Source organism: Lipotes vexillifer, unplaced genomic scaffold (genome assembly GCF_000442215.2).
Source record: "Lipotes vexillifer unplaced genomic scaffold, Lipotes_vexillifer_v1.1 scaffold584, whole genome shotgun sequence".
Taxonomy (NCBI): Eukaryota; Metazoa; Chordata; class Mammalia; order Artiodactyla; family Lipotidae; genus Lipotes; species Lipotes vexillifer.
Window position 1 is genome coordinate 1,136,284 of NW_006783036.1, and position 23,676 is coordinate 1,159,959.

The window sequence follows — 23,676 nt, forward strand, 5'->3', positions numbered from 1 at the left end:
CTAACCGAAAACAATAAAAGAGCCAATTATTTTACCAGCAAAACAAGTTTATTTGGGAACAGTGAAGAATTGCAATTCAGGACCCACAGCTCTGGACAACCACATCCCAGTCCTCTAAAGCAAGAGGAAACTCTTTTTTAGAGGAGAAGGGGAAGTTGGGAGGGGCTGCTGTCAACAAAAAGTCTGTTGGAGGAACCTGGGAGTTTGAAGTATGGTGGCTTTACATTGGCTGAATTGTTGTCAGGCAAGGGGAGATCGTGTTTCCTGCTGCTGGTGGCAGTGGAATGGTGTTACTTCCTCTGGGGATGCACAGCACATTTCTTCCTGTTGGGATCTGCACCAGTGTCTAGTGGTATGTGTGTGAGAGCTCCCCATTGTGGCTTCCCAACTCCATTTTCCTGAGGTTGCCCTTTATTTTCACAGAAGTTGTCATTTCTGTTGAATATTTCAAACATTTTTATGAAGTTATAAAGTGGCAGTCACTTGAGTGGTAATGGTTTTATCAATCCACACCATGGCCCATGCACTGGATGGTCTCAAGCAGAGCAGTGCCCTCCATATCCGTTACATGTTGCCACCCACAGCATGTCCTGGAGCAGCAGCTGCATGTGTGCCTCTGTGCTCATGACAGTGACCTGTCTCCAGGAAGCAAATGGTCTAGTCTCTAGACTAAGAGATGGGCAGGCAGACTTGCTTTGTATCTTCAGTGTTGATGTCTTGATCCTTCTGTCAGGTCTTAAAAGACAAAGTGGCTGGTGGGTTGAAGTCTTCATAGGTGCCTCCAGGAAAGAGAACTTCCTTTATCATATGGTGTAGAGTTGGAGAATAGGCCTAACATTGATATAGGTGAGGAAGTTTGTCTAAGTAGAAGGGTTCTTTTTTTTTTTCTTTTTTTAATATTTATTTATTTTATTTGGTTGCATCGGGTCTTCGTTGCAGCAGGTGGGCTCCTTTGTGACTTGCAGGCTCCTTTGTTGTGGCACATGGGCTCCTTAGCTGTGGCATGCGTGTGGAATCTAGTTCCCTGACCAGGGATTGAACCTGGCCCCCTGCATTGGGAGCACTGAGTCTTATCCACTGCGCCACCAGGGAAGTCCTAAAGGGTTCTTTTTAAGAAATACATGTTAAAAGAATGAGCAGAAATGAATGAATGAGAGAAGAAGGAAGAATGAGAAATTTTCACCATGGTCTTTTCTGGAAGTTTTAGTAATAAGTTTTCCAAATAATTTTCAGGCTGGAGAATTAGTTTCTTTTTCTGGCTCTGCCACTAACTAGGTGTGTAGCCTTCGGCGGGTCACCCCCTGGCATGTGCTTGGCACAGCTATACACTGGAAAAAGCACCGGCCTGGAGTGCGGAGGGCCCATGCTCAGACACGGCTTCAGAACTTTCTAACTAGCTAAGTCTGAGCAAGTTACTTTGCCTCTGTACTTTCCAACTCGCTATTATTGATTTCCGATTTTATTTCTTTTACTGGCTGCCATTGTGACTTTAAATGATATACTTAAGTCTCTATTTCTTTGTATGATAAACTTTAAACCATGTCTCTGGACCTCCCTTCTTGTAAGATGAGGGTATTAGCACCCCTTCCCTTTTCTCCGTCTCCCCTTCCCTCCTGTCCTACCTTCCAGCTTTTTCAACTGTACTTTTCTTTTTCTTTTTCTTTTTTTTTTGCGGTACGTGGGCCTCTCACTGCTGTGGCCTCTCCCGTTGCGGAGCACAGGCTCCGGACGCGCAGCCTCAGCGGCCACGGCTCACGGGCCCAGCCCCTCCACGACATGTGGGATCTTCCTGGACCGGGGCACGAACCCGCGTCCCCTGCAGCGGCAGGCGGACTCTCAACCACTGCGCCACCAGGGAAGCCCTATGTGCATTTTTTTTTTTTTTTTTGCGGTACGTGGGCCTCTCACTGCTGTGGCCTCTCCCGTTGCGGAGCACGGGCTCGGGACGCGCAGCCTCAGCGGCCACGGCTCACGGGCCCAGCCGCTCCGCAGCATGTGGGATCTTCCCGGACCGGGGCACGAACCCGTGTCCCCTGCATTGGCAGGCGGACTCTCAACCACTGCGCCACCAGGGAAGCCCTATGTGCATTTTTTTTTTTTTTTTTGCGGTACGTGGGCCTCTCACTGCTGTGGCCTCTCCCGTTGCGGAGCACGGGCTCGGGACGCGCAGCCTCAGCGGCCACGGCTCACGGGCCCAGCCGCTCCGCAGCATGTGGGATCTTCCCGGACCGGGGCACGAACCCGTGTCCCCTGCATTGGCAGGCGGACTCTCAACCACTGCGCCACCAGGGAAGCCCCCTACATGCATTTTTAAAGTTAATAAGATGTTAAAAATGTCCTCCAAAAATGTTTTTGTGTATATCCTGGATATAGAATGGTGGCACAGTGAACCTTCTGTCGGTGGGCTGCAGCAACCAGGAGCAGATCCAGCAGCCTGTGGGTTGGAAGAGAAGGACAGGCTGCTGATTTGGTGTGATTCATGCCCATTAGCAGCTGCTGAGGCAGGAGGCTGCAAAAGTTCTGCTCTCCCAAAATTGCAGGTCATGAAGTCAGGTTGTCTAAGAAATAAAGGCCCATGGGCCTCCCTGGTGGTGCAGTGGTTAAGAGTCCGCCTACCTATGCAGGAGACACGGGTTCGAGCCCTGGTCCATGAAGATCCCATGTGCCACAGAGCAACTAGGCCCATGCGCCACAACTACTGAGCCCATGTGCCACAACTGATGAAGCCCGTGCACCTAGAGCCCGTGTACCGCAATGAAGAGTAGCCCCCACTCGCCGCAACTAGAGAAGCCCGCATATGGCAGCAAAGATCCAACACAGCCAAAAGTAGATAAATAAATAAATAAATAAATTTATGTATTTAAAAAAAAAAGAAAGACCCAGATCCCATTGGCAGAACTTTTGATTCAGTCAGTGTGAGGTGGGCCTGGCCTGGAAGACTCCCCATATGACTCTGTTGCCCTGCCAGTTTGGGAACCTCCAGGTTATATGTACACACTGTCATAAATATTTGGAACTTACTTTTCCAACAGAACTTTGAAGATCTTGTTTAACTTTATGGTATAAAGGCAAATTGATTTATTCTCATTGTGTATGCCTGTATCAGGGGTCCCAAGACCACCCCCGGTGTCAGTGATTTGCTTAGAGGACTCACAGGGCTCAGCATTATGGTTGTGCTCACGGCTGCAACCTCCTCCAGTCAGAGGACACAGAGCAAGAGCAGCAGAGGGAAGAGGGGCACAGGGTGACATCTGAGGAAACCAGGCTCCCAAGAGTCCGCTCCCAGTGGAGTCACACAGGATGCACTTAATTCTTCCAACAGCTAATCGTGACACGTGTGAAATGTCTGCCAGGGAAGCTCGTCAGAGCCCCAAGGCCTGGGGTTTTATTGGGAGCTGCTCATGTGGGCAGCCTCTGTCTAGCAAGCACCAAAACTCCAGACTCCCAGAAGGAAAGCAAGCATTTTACTTAGGTGTCCTGAAAGTATCTATACTTCTTTTCTGTTTTCTCAGCCAGTCAGGCTAAATCTGAGTCCGTTTCTGCTTTATTCCTCTACATCCACTGAGTTGCCAAGGCCAGTTGATCCTACCCCCACCCCCCATATTTCCTTCTAAGAGCTTTATAGTTTTAGCTCTTATATTTAGGTCTGTGGTCCATTTTGAGTTAATTTTTGTGTATGGTATGAAGTTGGGGGGCCAAGTTTATTCTTTTGCATGTAAATATCCACCTATCCCAGCACCATTTGGTGCAAAGACTATCCTTTCCCCACTGAATTGTCTTGGCACCTTTGTCAAATCAATTGACTGTATATGTGTTTGTTTGTTTGTGGAAGCATTTATTATTAATATGCTCACTTAGTCTCCTTGTTTTCCATATGGTACCCAGGACTCAGCTGGGACTGTCATCTCCCAGGCCAGATAATGTTTCAGTTGTCTAGAGAATAAACTTCTAGACTTCTGCCAGGGTAAGAGAGAGGCAGTCACCTAGATCATAGAGTTGGGGAGGAGATCTAGGGATTTTACTGCTTCTTAAATATCTTTCGCTCAGTTTGCTTTATTTTAGGTGCCTTACATTTCGTCCCCCTTTCCAGAGATACATAGTTTTGCCAATTCCTGAGCCCTTTGAAGGTTCTGTGATATAACTGGTTTCTTCATCCAATTTCATCTCTTCTCTCTTGAGGTTTGTCTCAGATCTACTAGGTCAGTTACGTCTCATCCATTCTCTCTCCAGCTTCCAAACATTCTTGTTGTCTCCATTCCTGTTATCCTGTTTTTGTGGTTTTATATTATTTGATGTCAAAAATCCCTTTACTGTCATATAATGGTTTTGAGATTTAATGAAATTAGGATTAAATGATTCTCTGTTTTGAGCAGAAGAACTAAGTGTACATTTCTGTTAATTTCTCCTGTTGGGATTTGTTGAACTTAACTGATTCTGAGGATTGGCATCTATCAACATAGCTGGAAAGTTCTCTACTCTTATCTCTACAGGTATTTCTTCTTCCACATTCTTTCTTTTTTCTTCTCTGGAACTTTGATTAGACATGTTATATCTTTCATTTTATCCTTAATTACTCTTTTATATTTTCACTTTCTTTGTCTCTTTGTACTGTGTTCTGGATAATTTCTTAAGATACATTTTTCAGTTAATGAATCCTGTCTTTCACTGTGTTTATTTGGATGTTAGTACATATAATATGCTTTTAGTGTTACTTGTTATGAAAAGACAAGGCACAGTGTGGGAGAAAATACTTGCAAATACTATACCTGATAAGGAGCTATATTCAGAATATAAAAAGAAATCTCAAATCTCATTAAGAAAATAAAACAGTTTTAGAAGAAGCAGGCAGAATATTTGAATAGATGCTTCACTAAAGAAGGTATATGAATGTCAAGTAAGCACGTGTAAACATGTTCCACATCATTAGTTTTTAGGAAAATACAAATTAAAACCACAGTGAGATACTACCACGCATCCATTAGAATGTCTAAAACTAAAAAGACTGGTGATAGCAAGTGCTGGCAGAGGTGTGGAGAGCCAGCGAGACATACACGGCTGCTGAGAATGTAAGTGGTGTGGTCTGGAACACAGTTGGACAGTTTCTTTAAAACTTGAACATAAATCTGTTATACAGTACAGCAGTTCTACTTCTAAGTATTTACACGAGAAAGGAAAGCAGATGTCCATATAAACTTGTACATGAATGTTGTAGCAGTTTGATTTATGGTAGCCAAAAATCTAGAAAAACCCTAATGTCTGTTAACAGGTGAATGGACAAAAAAACTGTTATATCCATACAATGAAATATTCCTGAGTGATAAAAAAGAATGAACCCGGCTTCCCTGGTGGCGCAGTGGTTAAGAATCCACCTGCCAATGCAGCGGACATGGGTTCAAGCCCTGGTCTGGGAAGATCCCACATGCCATGGAGCAGCTAAGCCCGTGTGCCACAACTACTGAGCCTGCGCTCTAGAGCCTGCAAGCCACAACTACTGAGCCCATGCACCACAACTACTGAACCTGTGCTCTAGAGCCTGTGAGCCACAACTACTGAGCCCACGTGCCACAACTACTGAAGCCCGTGTGCCTAGAGCCCGTGCTCCGCAACAAGAGAAGCTGCCACAATGAGAAACCCGCGCACTGTAACAAAAGAGTAGCCCTCACTCACTGCCAACTAGAGAAAGCCCGCGCACAGCAACAAAGACCCAACGCAGCCAAAAATAAATAAATAAATTTTTTTAAAAAGAAAAGAATGAACCACTGCTGCATGCTACACCATGGATGGATCTCAAATCATTACGCTCTAAGAAAGAAGCCAGACAAAAGAGTACACACTGTATAGTTCCATTTACATAGAATTCGAGAAAACGTAAACTAATTTCTAGTAACAGAAAGTAGATCAGCAGTTGTCTGTGGACCTGGGACCTTGGAAGGGGTTGGAGGGAGGTGGGAGGGAGGGATTACAAAGGAGCACAAGGAGGTTTTAAGGGTGATGGGTTTGTCCATTTTCTTCATTGTGGTGATAGTTTCACGGTGTGCATGTTTGTCAGAACGTGTCAAGTTGTGCACTTCGGATATGTACAGTTTATTATATGTCAACTACAGTAAAGTGGATTTAAACAGTCATTAAAATTTTTTCAGTTTAGAGGTTTTAATTGGTTCTTTTCCACCTCTTCTTGGTTACTCTTTGGTCATATTTTAAGCTTCTCTTACTTCTTTAAACACACTAAACATAGTCATTTCATATTCTGCAACTAATAATTTCAATTTCTGCATATGTCACTTCTACTGGCTTTAAGTCATGGTTTTATGATCTTTGTGTGCTTTGATTTTTGACAATGAGCTTCTCATTTTCCTTGGAACTTGACCTGTGAGGGTTTTTTTTGTTTCGTTTTGGGTTTTTTTTTTGCGGTACGCGGGCCTCTTACTGTTGTGGCCTCTCCCGTTGTGGAGCACAGGCTCCGGACGCGCAGGCTCAGCGGCCATGGCTCACGGGCCCAGCCGCTCCGCGGCATGTGGGATCTTCCGGGACCGGGGCACGAACCCGTGTCCCCTGCATCGGCAGGCGGACTCTCAACCACTGCGCCACCAGGGAAGCCCAACCTGAGTATTTTTAAGGTCTGGATGAAGGTGGGGTTTTCCCAAGTGGTTTGCATTTGCTTTGGTCAGTAACTGGGCATGTAGATGGACTCACTCTGTGGTCCCCTTTGTGGGTCTTGAAGCTTGCATGAGGGCTGTCAAGTCTTCATAGATTCTTAGCGGGGTCATCCCCCTCCACTCAGACTGTGATGGAGAGAGGGCAGATTTCTCCTGCTCCCATCTGTGGGTTTGAGGGTGTTTCTCATTCACTGTCACACTGAATCGGGGTCCTGTATGTATATGGGCATCTCCTATTGGACTCTTCACCCTGGGTTGGTCTCGTCTTTCTCTCTCTCTTTTCTTTTTAAATCCGAAATGTGTTTCTTGGGATGGTTTCCTGTTCTTCTTCATTCAGGGTGCTTTTAGTGCTGCTTCTGTCTGAAGGAGCATCCTTCTGTAAGCCTTGCTTTTCCTCTTGTAGGCCGGCAGAGGACAGTAGAGCAGCCGCCACACAAAACTACTGTTTGTGCATGGCTAGAGACGGTGGTGATTTTATAGCATCCTGGGCATTTCACATCCATGAAGTAGGAATTGGGGCTCTGCACCAGGCACTTCTTCTTGTGTTCCTCTTCTCTCCTGGAAAGGGATGAAGGAGATCCATTCCGAGAGGCGTGTTCTCTTGGGGAGGTCGTCACTACCGGAAAACCATATTTCTCTCTTAGTGCCAGGCTTCAGCAGCTCCAGAGGGCAAGTCTCCAGGTGGGCATAAAGTGGCTTTGATATTTCCTCAATGCCCAGAGCTTCTGCTGTCTCTTTATTTTGGCCCCTGTAGCTTCCTTCCTGCTGTGTCAACTCAGTGATGCTTTTAAAAATAGGTTTTTATGTTTTTTCTTTTTTTTTGCGGTATGCGGGCCTCTCACTGTTGTGGCCTCTCCTGTTGCGGAGCACAGGCTCCGGACGCGCAGGCTCAGCGGCCATGGCTCACGGGCCCAGCCGCTCTGCGGCATGTGGGATCTTCCCGGACCGGGGCACGAACCCGTGTCCCCTGCATCGGCAGGCGGACTCTCAACCACTGCGCCACCAGGGACACCCCCAATTTATTTTTATTTTAGATAGACCAAAGACATTATCAATGCAAGGTGTTTGGTGGTGGCTACTTGAAGTCTGCCTCAGATTTCACAGAGAAAGAATGGGTGTTTTTTGGAGAGAGCTGTGAAAACGGATAAACTATAACACAGTGTGAGGAGTGTGATGAGAGTAGGACAAGGCACCACAATAACAGGGAGGATCAGATTAGCTTTACTGAGGTGGTGACCAGAGGCTTCCACAAAGTTAGGTAAGAAGACGTGGGGCTGTGTGGCGGCAGAGAATGTAACAGCAGAGCCAGGGGACAGGAAGGTGGGGCGATGATGAAGAGGGAAGAGAACTGGAGAACCCGCCCAGGGGTCTCAGAGCCTGGACATATCTTGTAGGAGGTTAAGTAAGAGGCAGACAGGGTCACCTGTATCTCAGAAGGATCCCTGGGTGCCAGCGTGTGTGCTTGTGTGTCTGGGTGGAGGGTGGAATGGGACCGGAGGCAGGGAGCCTCATGAGGCTTTGCCAGCTGTCCTTTACAGCAGAGCCACAGCTACTTGAATCTCGGAGAGAATTACTTCCAAAGAAAATATTTGAAAATAAAAATGTCAAGGGTATGGAGATACAAACTCAAAAGGCATCCTGTTATCTGTAAACTACAACTTAAAGAAAATGTCACTTGAGATACTAATGTAAACAAGAGGAGTTATTAGCTAACAGAATGATCTTTCTTTATAGAAATCTTAAAAGAAACATTTGTAGGAGGACAATATTACCCTCAAAGAAAAGAAATTCCTTGAAAATCATCTTTCAAGAAAAATGATCAGACACGAGGTTTTAAAATTAGTTCCTCCAGGACTTTCCTGGTGGCGCGGCGGTTAAGAATCCGCCTGCCAATGCAGGGGACACAGGTTCATGCCCTGGTCCGGGAAGATCCCACATGCCGCGGAGCAGCTAAGCCCGTGAGCCACAATTACTGAGCCCGCATGCCACAGCTACCGAGGCCCTCACACCTAGAGCCCGTGCTCCACAACAAGAGAAGCCACTGTAATGAGAAGCCTGCACACCACAACGAAGAGTAGCTCCAGCTCGCCGCAACTAGAGAAGGCCCGCACGCAGTAGCGAAGACCAAACACAGCCAAAATTAAATAAATAAATTTATTTTTTTTAAAATTAGTTCTTCCCCTCTTATAGTTCATTTATATCTGCTTACATGAAATTGTCCCAAGAAAGCCACAGATGACTTCCTCTGGAATAATAGCAGCAGCGATAGGCAGGCCTGCTCACCATCCTGCCTTCCTCCAGAAAGCCCTTCAGTGTCACTAGGCAGGTGTCATTAGTCTGTTTTGTCATCTCTCATAGTCTTCCAAAAATAGTTACCTAGAGTTCATTCTTTCCTGTATTTTTTTTATTATTATATGCTAGAATCAAGTTATCTTTAGCTTTTACATTTTTCCCAGGGGGTGGAATTAATCCTTTCCTCTTAGATTGAACCATATGAAATTATTGCTTTTGACCGTTTTTTGATCTACAAAAATAGCATTTTCATATGATTCAAACTAATAGTAGTAAGTGGTGTGTAATGGAGTGTCTACCCTTTGATACAATAAATGATTGTTGGTTAGGAGCAATCAGATGTGCCTATGCTGTAGCCTGGTAAGAAAAAGCATGAGGGCAATACCACCTGTGCGATGGAAAGAGCGTCCGGCTTGCTGTCAGGAGACCCAGGTTAAGATCCTGACATGGATACTGGCCCAACCACAGGAGCTTGGGAGAGCCAGCCAGCAGCTGCACAGAGACTCAGCTTCCTCATCCTAAACTAAGCTTATTTTCCCTCACAGAGTTTTCGTACACATCAACTAAGATAACTGTAAACTCAAGTATATATGCTCCTTACATGTTGTTGAATCTCTAGAATTTCGAATCCATTAAAAAATACTGAGTTCTGTCCTATGTCTGGAAGTGATGTCAGATCCTGAGCGTCAGAACAGCTGTGTAAGAAATCCCTTAGATGATCAGGAAAAGCTTCAGGAAGCAGATGGTATTGCCGCTAGATCTTCAAGGATAAGGAAGGGTTTAGGAAGTAGGAGAAAGGCGCTGTGGACAGAAGGAAGAATGTGAGCAAAAATATGGGGGCGGGGAAGGGTTGCTTGTGGAATGGGGCGGCAGGCACAGCTGTGAGAGAGATCAGGAGCTGAGCCGCAGCTTCCAGTGGGCACGGTGGGCTCAGGGTAGAGACAGTGCGAGAGCCATTGATGAAAGTCCGGAGTTTAGGGAGGAAGCCCGAGTTGGAAGGAAAGGAAGGGGTTTGGTTTCAGACATGTGGAAGTTGAAGTGCTGGCAGGGCATACAAACAAAAATGTGAGTTTGGCCATGGGAACTCTGGATCTAGAGCCCCTTTGGAGAGAGGCCAGGGGTGGATGGCTAGGCTCACCAGTGGGTTAGCTGTGTTCTCCATATAGACTAAATACAAGAAGAAACTTGAAAGCTTGGGGAACTTAACTTTTTTCCCAAATAATATTACAGTTATATTCTTGTCTGTTTTATAACCAAAGATGAAGTTAATTGGTTGAGTTTTAAAATCAGCATATCAGGATTAAAGCTGACATCTAAAGTGGGCCATTAGCTGATAGGTGTTTAACTACTGACAGAATCCACTAGTCTTTACTGTTAATTGATTACCAAGCAGTGTACGTTAGGCATTGAGGGGAAAAGCAGCATTTATATTTAAAACCTCTATTGATTGCCCTGTTATCTCACCCTCTTAAACATAATGCTCATAAACGTTCTCTTCTTTGGATTGTGACAGTGCTGTTGGGAACAGCCAAACTCTTCTAAGTAGTAAGTACATGATAGAATGATAGAAGTCTATAGAGTCTTCACGAGATTTCACAGTCAGTGGATGTGGTGGTTTTTAAATATGTCTGCGAATTCTTTAACATGCCTCCCTTCAAAGGTGGAGCCTAATTCCCCTCCTCTCCAAGACTTAGTGACTTGCTCCTAACAAACAGAACGTGGGGAAGGTGAGGTTGCGTGACTTTGAGGCTGGTTCATAAGGAGAGAGCTGCTCCAGCTCGCTCTTGGATTGCTTGCTCCGGGGGAAACCAGCCACTGTGTCACGAGGACACTGGAGCAGGCAGCTCTGAGGAGGGGCCCACCTGGAGGAGAGCTGAGGCCCCCACCAGCAGCAGTTGGTAGCCATGCGTGTGAGCCATCTTGGAACCAGATCCCGCAGGCCTTAAAACGGCCACAGCCCTGCCTGGCGTTTGACTCCATCTCAGGAGGAATCTCTAGCCAGCACCGACCAGTCATGCTGCCCGGGAATCCTTCACCCACAGAAGCTGTGAGCCGTGATGAATGTGTACTGTTTTAAGCTCATACCAAGGTTAGGTGTGATCCGTTACTCAGCAGCAGAGAGCGGACACACAGCCTGGGAAATAAAGAAAGGGGGACTGTTGATTCCCAAACTGTTCTCACAGATACAGAATATATGAGTTGAACACTGAAGTCATGATGATAGCAGTAATAGCACATGAATACAGTTGGGACATGAAATGTCACGCAGTGACAGTGTGTCATATCTGTGAAAGGAGAAGGCTTCACAGTAGGCGTGGCTGGTGCAGAGGGATGCGAGAGAGTTCTTCTTCGGAATGACTTTGAAATGTGAATTCTTTTATATATTTTCTTCACCAGTTTTTCAACGTTTGGGGATAATGCACTCAAACTGAACTTAAAGTTATAGGACAGGAAAGCATCTTTAGGGCAACAAAAGCTAAACAAGAGAGCACTTGAAACCAGGTGGGGGAGGCCCTGTGCACAGTAGAGCAGAGGGTTGAAGAAGACGCCCCTCGGCCTCTTCACCAGGCGCGTGTGTGCTCAGCGCGCACGTGGGGACTCACCAGCCGTGACACTCGCTCTAGGGTTGGGCCACGTCCTATTCTCTGATGCAGAGCAGTTGGGGTGAGTAAATTGGTGACTGTTGATTTGCATGAAACTAATGTCACAATATCACTTCTTATAGAGCACTTACTTAATGTGTTTTTTTTTGTTTTTTTTTGCGGTACGCGGGCCTCTCACTGTTGCGGCCTCTCCCGCTGCGGAGCACAGGCTCCGGACACACAGGCCCAGTGGCCATGGCTCACGGGCCCAGCCGCTCCGCGGCATGTGGGATCTTCCCGGACCGGGGCACGAACCCGTGTCCCCTGCATTGGCAGGTGGATTCTTAACCACTGTGCCACCAGGAAAGTCCCTAGCTAGCTTATTTATTGAAAATCTGATCATCGTGCGTTTGGGGTTGATACCTTCATTAAGGACATTTTTATGCTTACTTCTTTTCATTATTTATCAAAATACCATTTATATGGAATTTTTTCTTCAACAGGAGGTTAGCATTTTATTTCAAAAGGGGATCATTAAAATTTAAACCCTGACAACACCAAATGTTGACGAGGATGTGGAGAAGCTAGAACTCTCATATATTGCTGGTGGGAGTGTAAAACAGCAGTTCACTTTGGAGAGCAGTGCGGCAGTTTGTATCAGTTAAACCAGCCCTTAACCACACAGACCACCCATCAACCCGTTCCCCTTCAGTTACCCAAGAGAAGCCAGGACGTCTGTCCACATAAATACTGGTACATGAATGTTCAAGATGGCTTTATTCCTCATAGCTAAGAAGTAGAAATAACCCAAATGCTCATCAGCAGATGAACAGGATAACAAAAACTGTTATATCCATGTGACTGAATACTACTCATCAGCAGAAAGGAACTAGTTCCGGATACAGGAGACAACGTGGATGAATCTCTAAAACGTTGTGGTGAATGAAAGAAGCCAAACACAAGGAAGTGACCCCGTCTGTGAGAACTTCTCCAGGACACAGGACTCAGTGATGATCCTGGCACAACCAGCACCACCCCTGCAGATGGCTGGTTTGGGGCGGGGGGAGTGGAGGTGACCGGAAAGCACAGCGGGGAGCTTTCTGGGATGATGGATATGTTCTGTCTTGACTGGGCTGGTGGTTATACTGTGACGTGCAGTGGTCAGAGCTCATTCAGCAGTAGACTTTAAATGGCGTATTTATGGTCTGTAAATTATGCCTCAATTAAAGTAAATGTGAAAAACTTCACTGGGTATTTCTTAAAGTAGCCTGTTGTCACTTCATTTTGTTAACTTATTACCACTATGGATGTTTTTGAAATTTTGTATCTGAAATGGATTAGAATATATGTGTATCAATTTTTTTAAGTGGCTAATCTTAAATTTAGGAACATAAAAATTAGAAAATCATGTGTTTTTTTATTATAAGTGTTGTGAAATTATATATATGTGTGTATATGTATATTTAAACAGTAAATTTTATTATCTTACATAGTTTCTAGGGGTCAGGAAATCAGGGCTTGGCTGCGTGGTTCAGGGTCTCTCATGACATTGTAATCAAGATGTTGGCCAGGATCACAGTCATCCAGGGCTTGACTGGGCTGGAGGATCTGTTTCCAAGCTCGTGAAATAATATTTTTATGAGGAATTTCTGTAAAGTCAGGAACAATAATGTAAAGAGTGTTCAGCTTCTCATTTGGATTCATTGTTTTGGGGTAGGAGGTTTTAAGAGGCACTTTTTATTTTCAGACCCACAGTTCTCATGATGAGTGGACCCAGGGTAGCTGAGTGTGGTGCTGTGAAATGTTCTCCTTTTCTGAGCTTCTCACAGGCTTTCCAGGATGGGTGCCAGGCTGAACAGCACACTTGTACAGGAGTGCATGGTGATGCTTCAAGTCCTTGCTGCTACGCTGGAAAAATGCTCTTTGTATTTCACATGAGACTCTTAAGTTTGGAGAGCTGAGCTCAGGCTCTGTTCCTCATAGTTGAATTTGATGGCTAACTTAATTGCTTCCCGTGTGAGATTCTTATCCCATTCAGCAGAATCGAGGCTCATTGAAAACAGGGAGAAACTGCGTTTTACTTTTCTATTACTTACAGTATCTGGGATTATATCTGGCATGTCGAGGGTAAACGAATTACCATGGTATCAAACATGTATAGCACTCAAAAAAAAAAAAAAAAAAAACCCCAGTTCTCCTGACCCCTTCACAGTCACCCTGTCGTGGTAATAGAGAATACCTGGTGCTGGTTCCCCCTCTGTCTCTGACTCCTGCTGGGGTCTTGAGCACATGGCTTAGTTTCTTCTTTTACGAAGCTCCTTTACTACTGCTGCTTATAGCCTTTCCAGGCAGACAGGAGTTAGGGGACATCGTCAGAAGGGAGGTGATAGGGGCCTGAGGAAATGTGGGTTCACGAGGTGTGGGGGAAGATCTGGGGAGGGAGATAAAATGGTGAGGAGCATGTCGACTCCCCGAAGGAAGACAGGATGAAAAGAAGTCTGGACTTTTAAGTTTGAGAAGATGCTGTCTCTGTAGGTGTGTGATCAGGGAATGGTGGAAGGATGAGGAAATATTGATTAACTTATAAATCCATTCAAGAAATGTTAATCATTGATCGGAGCCTGTGGCCATGCACTGGGCTGGGTGTTGTGGGTGTTGGATGCAGTGGGACCTGTGGAGAGTCTCTCATTAGCCAGGGCACACCAGCACAAGTTTTCTGTCAGGTGAGAGTTTTGTATATATTGCAATACAAGTATTGTAAGTTAGAGGAATAATGTCTCTTAATTCATTGTTCCCGCAAGTAGATTTGTAGACGCTTGGAGAAAGAAGGGGATGATATACCCAGATAAGTGAAGGCTGCGGACAAGAGGCTTCTGATTTTCTCTGAGCTGCTTGGGGGTAGGGGTGGGTGGGGAGTCCGTTATACCTGGGCTTGGGTGGGCTCTCTTTGTTGTGGGAGATGGGTGACATCAGTGTCAGGCTGGAGAGCGAACCGCGTTCATTGGGAACATAAATACCAGCCCTGGAATTCAGAGTCCAGGTAGAATGTTGGCGGGAGAAGGGACCCTGAGCCCTGGGGCCCCAGGCAGCGGTCCAACTGGGAGGATGGTGCAGCAGGTGGAAGGCTGGGGTGCTGTTTCCTTTCTCTGGGCCTGTATTTTAGAAGCCTGTTGGGCTGTGACCGAGAGAACTTTTCCACTAGTTTTACTAGTCGTGGAAGTGACTTGTCCTCCCTGTGACCTGGAGTTGAACTCATCAGATAACTACCATAATGGAAGAACCTTGATGTGCCCATGTGAACAGGATTTGATTTCTTCTTATTGGATGCAATGAGAAGGAATAAGCAAGGAATTAGGTCATTGGTTTGTCTGAATAAATTGAGTTCATATGGAGAGCTTTAAATTGTTCCTATGGGTTTTAGTTTACAAGGAGAGAATGCATACTGATAGGCCTGTCATAAAAGGATAGAATTTACATCAAAGGTTTTTGTTTTCTTAAAAAACTCTGAAAAGGTGCTTTCTTCTAAATTTTCACATTGAACAAATTAGGGAATATGTACTAAACTGTAAAATGTTGCATATCTGTTGACTTACAAATTTATGGTGGCTTGTGTTTTTATAACCCGTTTAAAAGACAGTTAAATTACACAGGTGTGTTCACTTTGAAATAATTCACTGAGCTGAACACTATGATTTATACAGTTTTCTGTTTGTGATATCTATGTCAATAAACTTTTATTAAATTACAATATATATGAGTATATACATAAGATATAATACCTGAATTGCTTATGACAATAGAGTATATCTTAGTCTTATAGTTAGAAATACACATATGACACAACACATACAAAGAGCTCTCTCTTGTTCACGAGTATGAATATCAGAATATCAAACAGTTAAATTTCTCCTTTGTCCTCTTTTCATTGTTATTCTAAGCCATTGGTGTGGAGGGGAGACCAAAGAGACAGGTTTTTGTTTTTTCTTCAAGTTGTAAAATTATGAAATTAATGTGAATTGAAAGATTTGTTGCATGAACTTCATTTTTCTCTGGTGAAAAATATGTTTAAGGAGTAAAGTTCTGAAAGTTTTAAAAATACCTTTTGTTGTGGTGATTGGAAAATCTCAATAGGTAGAAATTAGAATCCTTTATTAGTATTAAAGCAGAAATTTGGGACATTGTGACAGTCCTGCCGGGCATTTCTGGAGAATGAACAAATCTCTTTTCAAACGAAGTTCCTGTAACTTGGCAGTTTACAATATCTAGTTTTGAAAAGGGGCTTGCTCCATATTACCTTCTCGGGATGTTAGATAAATGTGGTCCAGTTAAGACCGGTGAACAGATCCTGATTCCATTTTCCAAGAGTCCAGAATGGGCTTGAACACCACACGATTTGGGGAGGACTGGAGCCAGAGGAACAGGGGTGGGTACCCCTGTGAAGAATTACAAGAGGGCGCAAGGGAGGTAGGAGGGACTCTGAGACTGCACTTGAGCCTAGAGGTAGAAAGTGGAGCTCTGAGGAGGGGCTGTGCACCTGTGTGGTTAGCACAGCCGGGGCTGGAGGAGGTGGGAGGAAGACAGATGTGGCTAGAATTGCAGCTCTGTCCCTTTGTCAGCTCTGTGCCCTTAGCCACATCCCTTCACCTTTCTCCTGGGATTCCTGCCCATTGTGGGGCTCATCTGCCTGACACAGAGGTTTGTTATGAAGATTGTGTGATACAGTGCATGTGTCACGTCTAGCGTAGTAGCGCACGCTTAGTAAAGACTGTGCTGTATGAGATGGTCAACAATAAGCCTCTGCATCCTGCTCTGTCCGTGCAAACTGCCTGACCTGTGGCACAGTTTGAACTCTCTGCTTCAGTTTCTCATCTGTAGAACGGGGATATAATGATACCTACCTGAGAGTGTCATTTTGAGGCTTAAATGAGTTCATAAATGGAAAGTAATTACTTCAGTGCAAGGTTCATGATGAACATAATAAAAATGCTTGATGTAATTATTTATCATTAACAGAGAATGGGGACATGCTTTCCAATTCCATTGGTTGCCACTCCTCCAGATGTGTTACCTTTTTGTATTTATTTCACATAGATTAGATAATTCTCTGTCAATAATGGGTCAATCTTTGGTGTACGCCATACCTATGGTGTTTTTAATGAGATATTTGTATATTAGAATCTTTTATGTATTTCAGCTTCTTGAGACCAGGTGGCAGTGAAATGACATTTGTCCTTAAGGTATCACCCACACATTTTTTTTTTTTTTTTGCGGTACACGGGCCTCTCACTGTTGCGGCCTCTCCCGTTGCGGAGCACAGGCTCCGGACGCGCAGGCTCAGCGGCCATGGCTCACGGGCCCAGCCGCTCCGCGGCATGTGGGATCTTCCCGGACCGGGGCACGAACCCGTGTCCCCTACACCGGCAGGCAGACTCTCAACCACTGCGCCACCAGGGAAGCCCTACACATTTATTTTTTACGTTGTTTATCCTTAAACATTTGACATCCCCGTTTACTCAAATAAATTTAATAGAAGCAGTCAACAATTAGGAGGAAAAGTTCTTATGAGAAAGTAAACTTATTTATCTTCTCTTAGCTTCTAGGGAACCTATTTAAAAATCTTGATGTGTGTGCATTTTGACACTAGAGAAAATGATTATGCAGATAAACATACATTCCAGTCTGAGTTTGTTTTGTTCCCTGCAGATTGGGAATCCACGTGTCGAACTTACCCTCTCAGAACTCCAAGATATGGCAGCTAGGCAACAACAGCAAATTGAAAACCAGCAGCAAATGTTGGTTGCCAAGGTAAGTTATTAAAGCAGCGGTGGGGAAATGTTCAACAAGGGTGTTTTTTGGCATTACTTTAGATTACCTGGCTAACCCCTGCAAGTAGGACCATGCCGCCACAGTGTTAAACACAATATCTTTCTTAATTATCTCTTCTGTAATCATAAATGCATACTGTAGCTTCTTGAAGTTGGGAAAGTATCGGAACAAGAGCATCTGACCCTTGACTTGCACACACAACCCCCCGGGACAGGAAACACTTGGCCAATTGTAGATGAAATTTGGAAAGAAAGGATGCTTTCCATTCTCCCCTCCTTTTTCCTCTGGATGTGTTCTCGGCTGATGTAGTTGGCCTTAGTGTTCTAGAGGAAGCCAATGACCTGTGATAAGACACTGGCCATGGGCCCCCAAGACAGTGGCTTCCCTTTATCCCACCATACAAGGAATTTGTTTGGTTTATTTTGGTGCACGGCATCATCAGCACTCATTATTTACACTGAGGACTAGATTTGTTGTTGAAACTCCGTCGTAGCATTTGAAACTGTTGCCGACCCGCAGTGAGGCCAAACAGACCAAAACAGAAATGTTGGAGTTCGGAAAAGAGAAAGGTTTATTGCAGGGCCAAGTGAGGAAAACGGGTGGCTCATGCTCAAAAAATTTGAATTCCCTGGTGGTTCTCAGGGAAGCATTTTTATAGGCAAAATTTAGGGGAGGGCTGCAGGGTGTGTGGCTTTCTTCTGATTCATTGGTGGTGAGGGAACAGGCTGGTGTTCTGGAGTCTGTGCTCAGTGTGGAGTTAGCACCCTCCACCTGGGTGGGGGCCTTAGTTCCTGCAGAAGAGCTCAAGGGTATATCGTTCTGTGTGTCCCTGGAGGAGGAGCCAGGACCCTGTTGTTTCCTGACTGCTCCTCCTTTGTTCCTGCATTCTCTTACTTCCCTGGTTAGTAACTGAATCTGCCTTTTAGAGCTCAGGGAAGGCATAGGAGGCTGAAGCCTTTTCCCTCCAAACCAGAAATGGGGGCGCAGAAAAGGCTTTTGTACCTGGGACGGCCCCACAGGATCCTGCTTTCAAAACTTTTCTAAATAATGGTTTAGTCTTGGACTAAAAAATCAGACCTATCACCCACGGCCTGCTGAAAATGATTTCATGTTCTAATGATCGTAAATGTTCTGAAACTGCTGTAGAGAGAACATGTTAACGCCACTACCTAGGTTTTTCATGCTTGCTCTGTAGAGAGATTTTCTTAAGAACCAAATGTCCAGCTCAGTTTTTTTTCATTTATTGAATGACCATGTGATTCTGTCCACTTTTGTGTAAATAATAGTTTAGGTTGGGCTTGTTTTTAAAAGTTGTCTTACAAAGTTTATTGGATTTACAAGAATAAAGAACAATCAAAAGTAATTGGAAAGTATTTTCATCCTATTTCTAAGATGAAATGTACGTGGTATTACGTCATTATAAAATTTTCTAATTCTACTTTTTATTTTCTTTCCAAATATTGATCCAAGAGTATTGCTATTTTAAAAAATCTTAGATATTTTCAGCAGTGTAATTCACAAGGTAATGCTGATCTTTCCATATTGAAGCACATATTCCCTTCCCTTAGTGTGCAGTGTGTAATGCCTACACAGTCACACTTGAGCCTCTTCTTAAGTATGTTTTATGCATACAGATGGGACCATGAATAATGTTGACTGTTACCCTTAAGGTGTGCTTTCACATGAGTAGGGAAAAAACCTATTGAAGAGTATTGCATATATTTTTACTGTAGGACTGTTTTGTTCTTGTCTGACTATAAAATGTTTGATTACTTTTGAAGGAACTAATCCTAAAGAAAACAAACCCTTCCTCAAAGGTTCCTGTCACTTAGCAGATTAGAGGTTCATCTCCTTACTGCTCACCTTATCTCTTTCCAATATAAAATCCTCTGCTACTCAGTGCTCATTTCTTTTAGGAGGTTAATATAAGGGACCCTTGAAAGCCGCTTTGTAGCAGCAGGAAACCTGGTACTAGCGGCAGGAAGCTTAGGCTGCTGGGGCTTCACACACAGGATGGAGGTGAAAGCGTGGCTGGCATTTCTGTAACATTCATTAAGATAGGAGATACTGAGGGATCCACTTAAACTTTTTTTAGTGTACAAAAGTTACTGTACATTTCAGTTTTCAAAGTTAGCTATTTTCCTCTCTCAATAGGAACAGCGTTTACATTTTCTAAAGCAACAGGAGCGCCGTCAGCAGCAGTCTATTTCTGAAAACGAAAAGCTTCAGAAATTGAAAGAAAGAGTTGAAGCCCAGGAAAATAAACTGAAGAAGATCCGCGCCATGAGAGGACAAGTGGACTACAGCAAAATCGTGAACGGCAGCCTGTGTACGTGCCACGGCCCACTGGCGCCCACACTCAGCAGGCGTAGATGACGTGAGACAGGCCAGCTTCCAGATGCTCTCAGTCACAAGCTGATGTCAGATCTTGCTGTAGAAAAGCACTAAAGCTTTGCTCTGTCATCTGCATCTAACTGGATGGATTGGTTAGATTAAGGGATTTTAGAAAATCTTTTGCAGCTTTAGTAATGTAGTAGAGAGATCCTTTTGTTACCTTGGTTGCAGCCGCCCTTTGGACTGGGCCTAGGGTACTCTTAAGACTCAACTCATCATGAGGGTCTGTTTTAATTGAACAGCATAAATTTTATCTGTGTATTAAGATAAAGCATGCAAATGCTCACTTTTTATTTCTGTGTGCATGGATTGTTACTTCATCAGTCAATTCTGTTAGTACCTACTTTATGTTACAGAATAAGCAAGATAGATTTGGATGGTCCTGCCCTCACAGAGCCTTTGGTCTCTTTGGTGCCTTGAGATTCCTAAGTGGCTTGACCAAGATAGCTTTTGGACAGATTGCCCTAATTTAAAAATATTCAATAATTAGTGCAAATTAATTGTTTGTCATATGAGCGGTCACGTTATGTGTTCCAAAGGCTTGTTGAAGTGTGTTTTGGATTATGGATATTACAACTTTCTCTCCAAGGTCTGGCACTAGATGATGCTAAAGTTGAGTTAAATGGATAGAAATGAAGAAATCACAAAATAAAAATAGCAAAATACTATGAAAAAAAGAATATCAACTAAATTATGTTTTTTTTCCCTAATTGGTGGGAAATTATAGCTGCCGAAATAGAAAGGTTCAGTGCCATGTTCCAGGAAAAGAAGCAAGAAGTACAGACTGCAATTTTAAGAGTTGATCAGCTCAGTCAGCAATTGGAAGATTTAAAGAAGGGAAAACTGAATGGGTTCCAGTCTTACAATGGCAAGCTGACAGGACCAGCAGCAGTGGAGCTGAAAAGACTGTACCAAGAGCTACAGGTAACTCACCTGGGTCTGAGGAATGATTCTATTAAAACTTCCTTATCTTTTGAGTTTTCTTTCAGTGTGGAAGCCTCAGGAACTGGAAACAAATTAATGGATTGTAATTTAATAGTAGGCACAAAATGTATTCAGTACAAAATAATTTTTTAAACAGCTTTGAGAAACATAATTCACATAGCATACGATTCACCCATTTAAAGCATACAATTAAGTGGTTTTCAGTATCTTCACAGAGTTCTGTATGCGCCACCACAGTTGATTTTAGAATATCTTCATCACCCCCAAAAGACACCTTTTAGCCATCACCCCACAACCCCCTATCCCTCTAGCCCTAAGCAACCATGACTCTACTTTCCATCGCTATGGATTTGCCTATTCTGGAAATTTCATATGAATGGAATCATGCAGTTGTAGTTCTTTGTGACTTGCTTCTCTCACTTAGCATGTTTTCGGTACAGAAATTTCAGTATGAATTTAATTGGCAATATGATGAACTGGTAAAGAATTAAGCTTTAGATAATACTTAAGGCCTCTGTGTAAACTGTGTTTTGACGGGATAGATGCTTATTTGTTAAATCCTTGTCTTAGTCAGCTTGGGCTGCCTTAAAGCAACAGACATTTATGTCTCACAGTTCTGGAGGCTGGAAGTCCAAGATCAGTTCATGGTGAGGGTCCACTTCCTGGCTGCCTTCTTGGTGTGTCCACACATGCTCTGATCTCTCTTCCTCCTCTTATAAGGACACTAACCCCATCATGAAGGCCCCACCCTCACAACCTCATCTAAGCCTAATTACCTCCCAAGGGCTCCATCTCCAAATACTATCACATTAGGGATTAGGGCTTCCACATATGAATTTTGGGAGGACACAATCATAACAACCCTCAAGATTCCCATTTCTCAGAAATTGTCATTCAGCAGGTGATTTTTTAAAAATATTTATTTATTTATTTAGGCTGAGCCAGGTCTTAGTTGCGGCACGCAGGATCTTTAGTTGCGGCATGCAGACTCTTGGTTATGGCATGTGGGATCTAGTTCCCTGACCAGGGATTGAACCTGGGCCCCCTGCACTGGGAGTGTGGAGTCGTACCCACTGGACCACCAGGGAAGTCCCCAGCAGGTGATTTTTGAAGCCAGATACAAGTTTTGCAGTTATATTAGCACTTGCTAGAAAAAGTATTATATCATTTTATGACATGCAGATTTTTAATTACAGAGAGTAAACTCACTTGTTGCCATTAAGTTCTGTAATGTAAATGCATAGAAACAAAGTGTTATAAGAATTTATTACTTTTTATATTTTTAAGCAATTGTTAAAAGCGCAGGGTTTTTTTTTTTTAACATCTTTATTGGAGTATAATTGCTTTACATTGTTGTGTTTCTGCTATATAACAAAGTGAATTAGCTATACGTATACATATATCCCCATATCCCCTCCCTCATGCAAGTGCAGGGTTTTTTAAGGATTTTTTTTGGTAAAGTGTGATGACTGTAGTATATTTATTTATATATATTTCCAATTTTTTGACTGCAGTCTAGGTTATAAAGTACATGTTACCTCCTCTCTGTACACATATGCCAGTATGTATGTGCTAGTACATGTGTGCATCTGAAAGAGTTTAGCAAGACAAAACTTAACCTTCTATGTGCAGTGCACTCTGATGTTTTCTATTTTCTATTTCATTTTTTAAAAGTGCTTGTTATAACCCATTAAAATGATATAAGAACATTCTGTTTGGTGATTTGGCCATCCTTGGGTTTCCTGCTGCCACATTGAATGGACTGTGTGGGGCAGAACAGATGCCCCTCCTTATGTCACTGAACCCCACCCACCCCCATTCGCTAGGACCACAGGCATGTTGTCCCACAGACATTACTGGTACTAGTCATTCCGTACGCTTTGAAGAAGACACATTTGCAGATATTTGCTCTTTTTTTGTTCCATAAGAAATATGTTCCAGCTTCATCTGTGCTGTACCTGTAAAATATTTAGCATACAGGGGACGATGCCTGTATGTAAATACACATAAGAACTAAATGTTGCTTTTTTCTTCTTTTTTTAATCCCCCTAACAATGAGAACTTGACTGTTTAGTTAATACAAATCATGAATGTTGTGTTTTCTATTTTGCAGATTCGTAATCAGCTCAACCAGGAGCAGAATTCAAAGCTCCAGCAGCAGAAGGAGCTCTTGAATAAGCGCAACATGGAGGTGGCCGTGATGGACAAGCGGATCAATGAACTGCGTGAACGTCTTTATGGGAAAAAAATTCAGGCATGTGAAAAAGAAAATATTTCTGTGAGATAAACTACTGAAAATGGTTCATCCCCAAAGTGTACATCTTCACTGTAATGCCATTCTGCTCCCCGCATTTGCCATAGCTGATAAACATAAATTGGCCATAAACCATAAAAAGTGACAGTAGAAGAAAGTTCATGTTCCCAAAGACACAATTGTTTCCTGGTGTATGTACGGATCAAAACCGCCCGGTCCGCAGCTCCTCACCGTCCATTCTCCCCAGGCAGCTCTGTCTCCCTTCCACTGGGGGAAGCTTTGGCTCTGGAGTTGCAGCAACCATTTTAAGCTGTGCCATGTGCATAAATTCCTTGACCTTGTGTAGCCTCGTGTCCTTGCTGTGAACTGAGAATTGCTATAAGGATTCTGAGAAATAACCCATGTGGAGAGACTTTGTAAACTCTTGAGAAAAGTGCTATATAAGGAGTCAGTGCTTTTTAAAAATCTTTATTTGGTATTTTGAATTTCAAAGGTAGTAAATACTCATTGGAAGAAAGTTAGAACAGTGCAGAAATATTTAAAGGAAAATGTGGAAGTCCCTTCCATCCTTCTCATTCTCCAGGGATGATAGTTATTAATGGTTCCAGTCTTTTGCTTAATATAGAGAGAAAGGTATTCAATTTTTAATTGAAAATGGAACTGTAGGAATTATATCATTCACACTGTTCTGTACCTAGTCTTTTTTTTTTTTTTTTTTTTAATTGCA

At 43.6% G+C, this 23,676-nt stretch overlaps 1 protein-coding gene and 1 pseudogene across 1 annotated transcript in view; one reads left to right on the top strand and one right to left on the bottom strand.

The window, feature by feature from the left end:
• Positions 1–23,676, top strand: part of PPP1R13B (protein phosphatase 1 regulatory subunit 13B) — a 49,087-nt gene that overhangs the window by 13,400 nt on the left and 12,011 nt on the right. Inside the window, exons 4-7 of the mRNA XM_007455591.1 lie at positions 17,234–17,335; positions 19,511–19,685; positions 20,478–20,674; positions 22,809–22,949. Coding sequence (XP_007455653.1) covers positions 17,234–17,335; positions 19,511–19,685; positions 20,478–20,674; positions 22,809–22,949 — 615 coding nt within the window. The remainder of the gene's footprint in view (positions 1–17,233; positions 17,336–19,510; positions 19,686–20,477; positions 20,675–22,808; positions 22,950–23,676) is intronic.
• Positions 7,001–7,239, bottom strand: LOC103070629 (40S ribosomal protein S27 pseudogene; annotated as a pseudogene).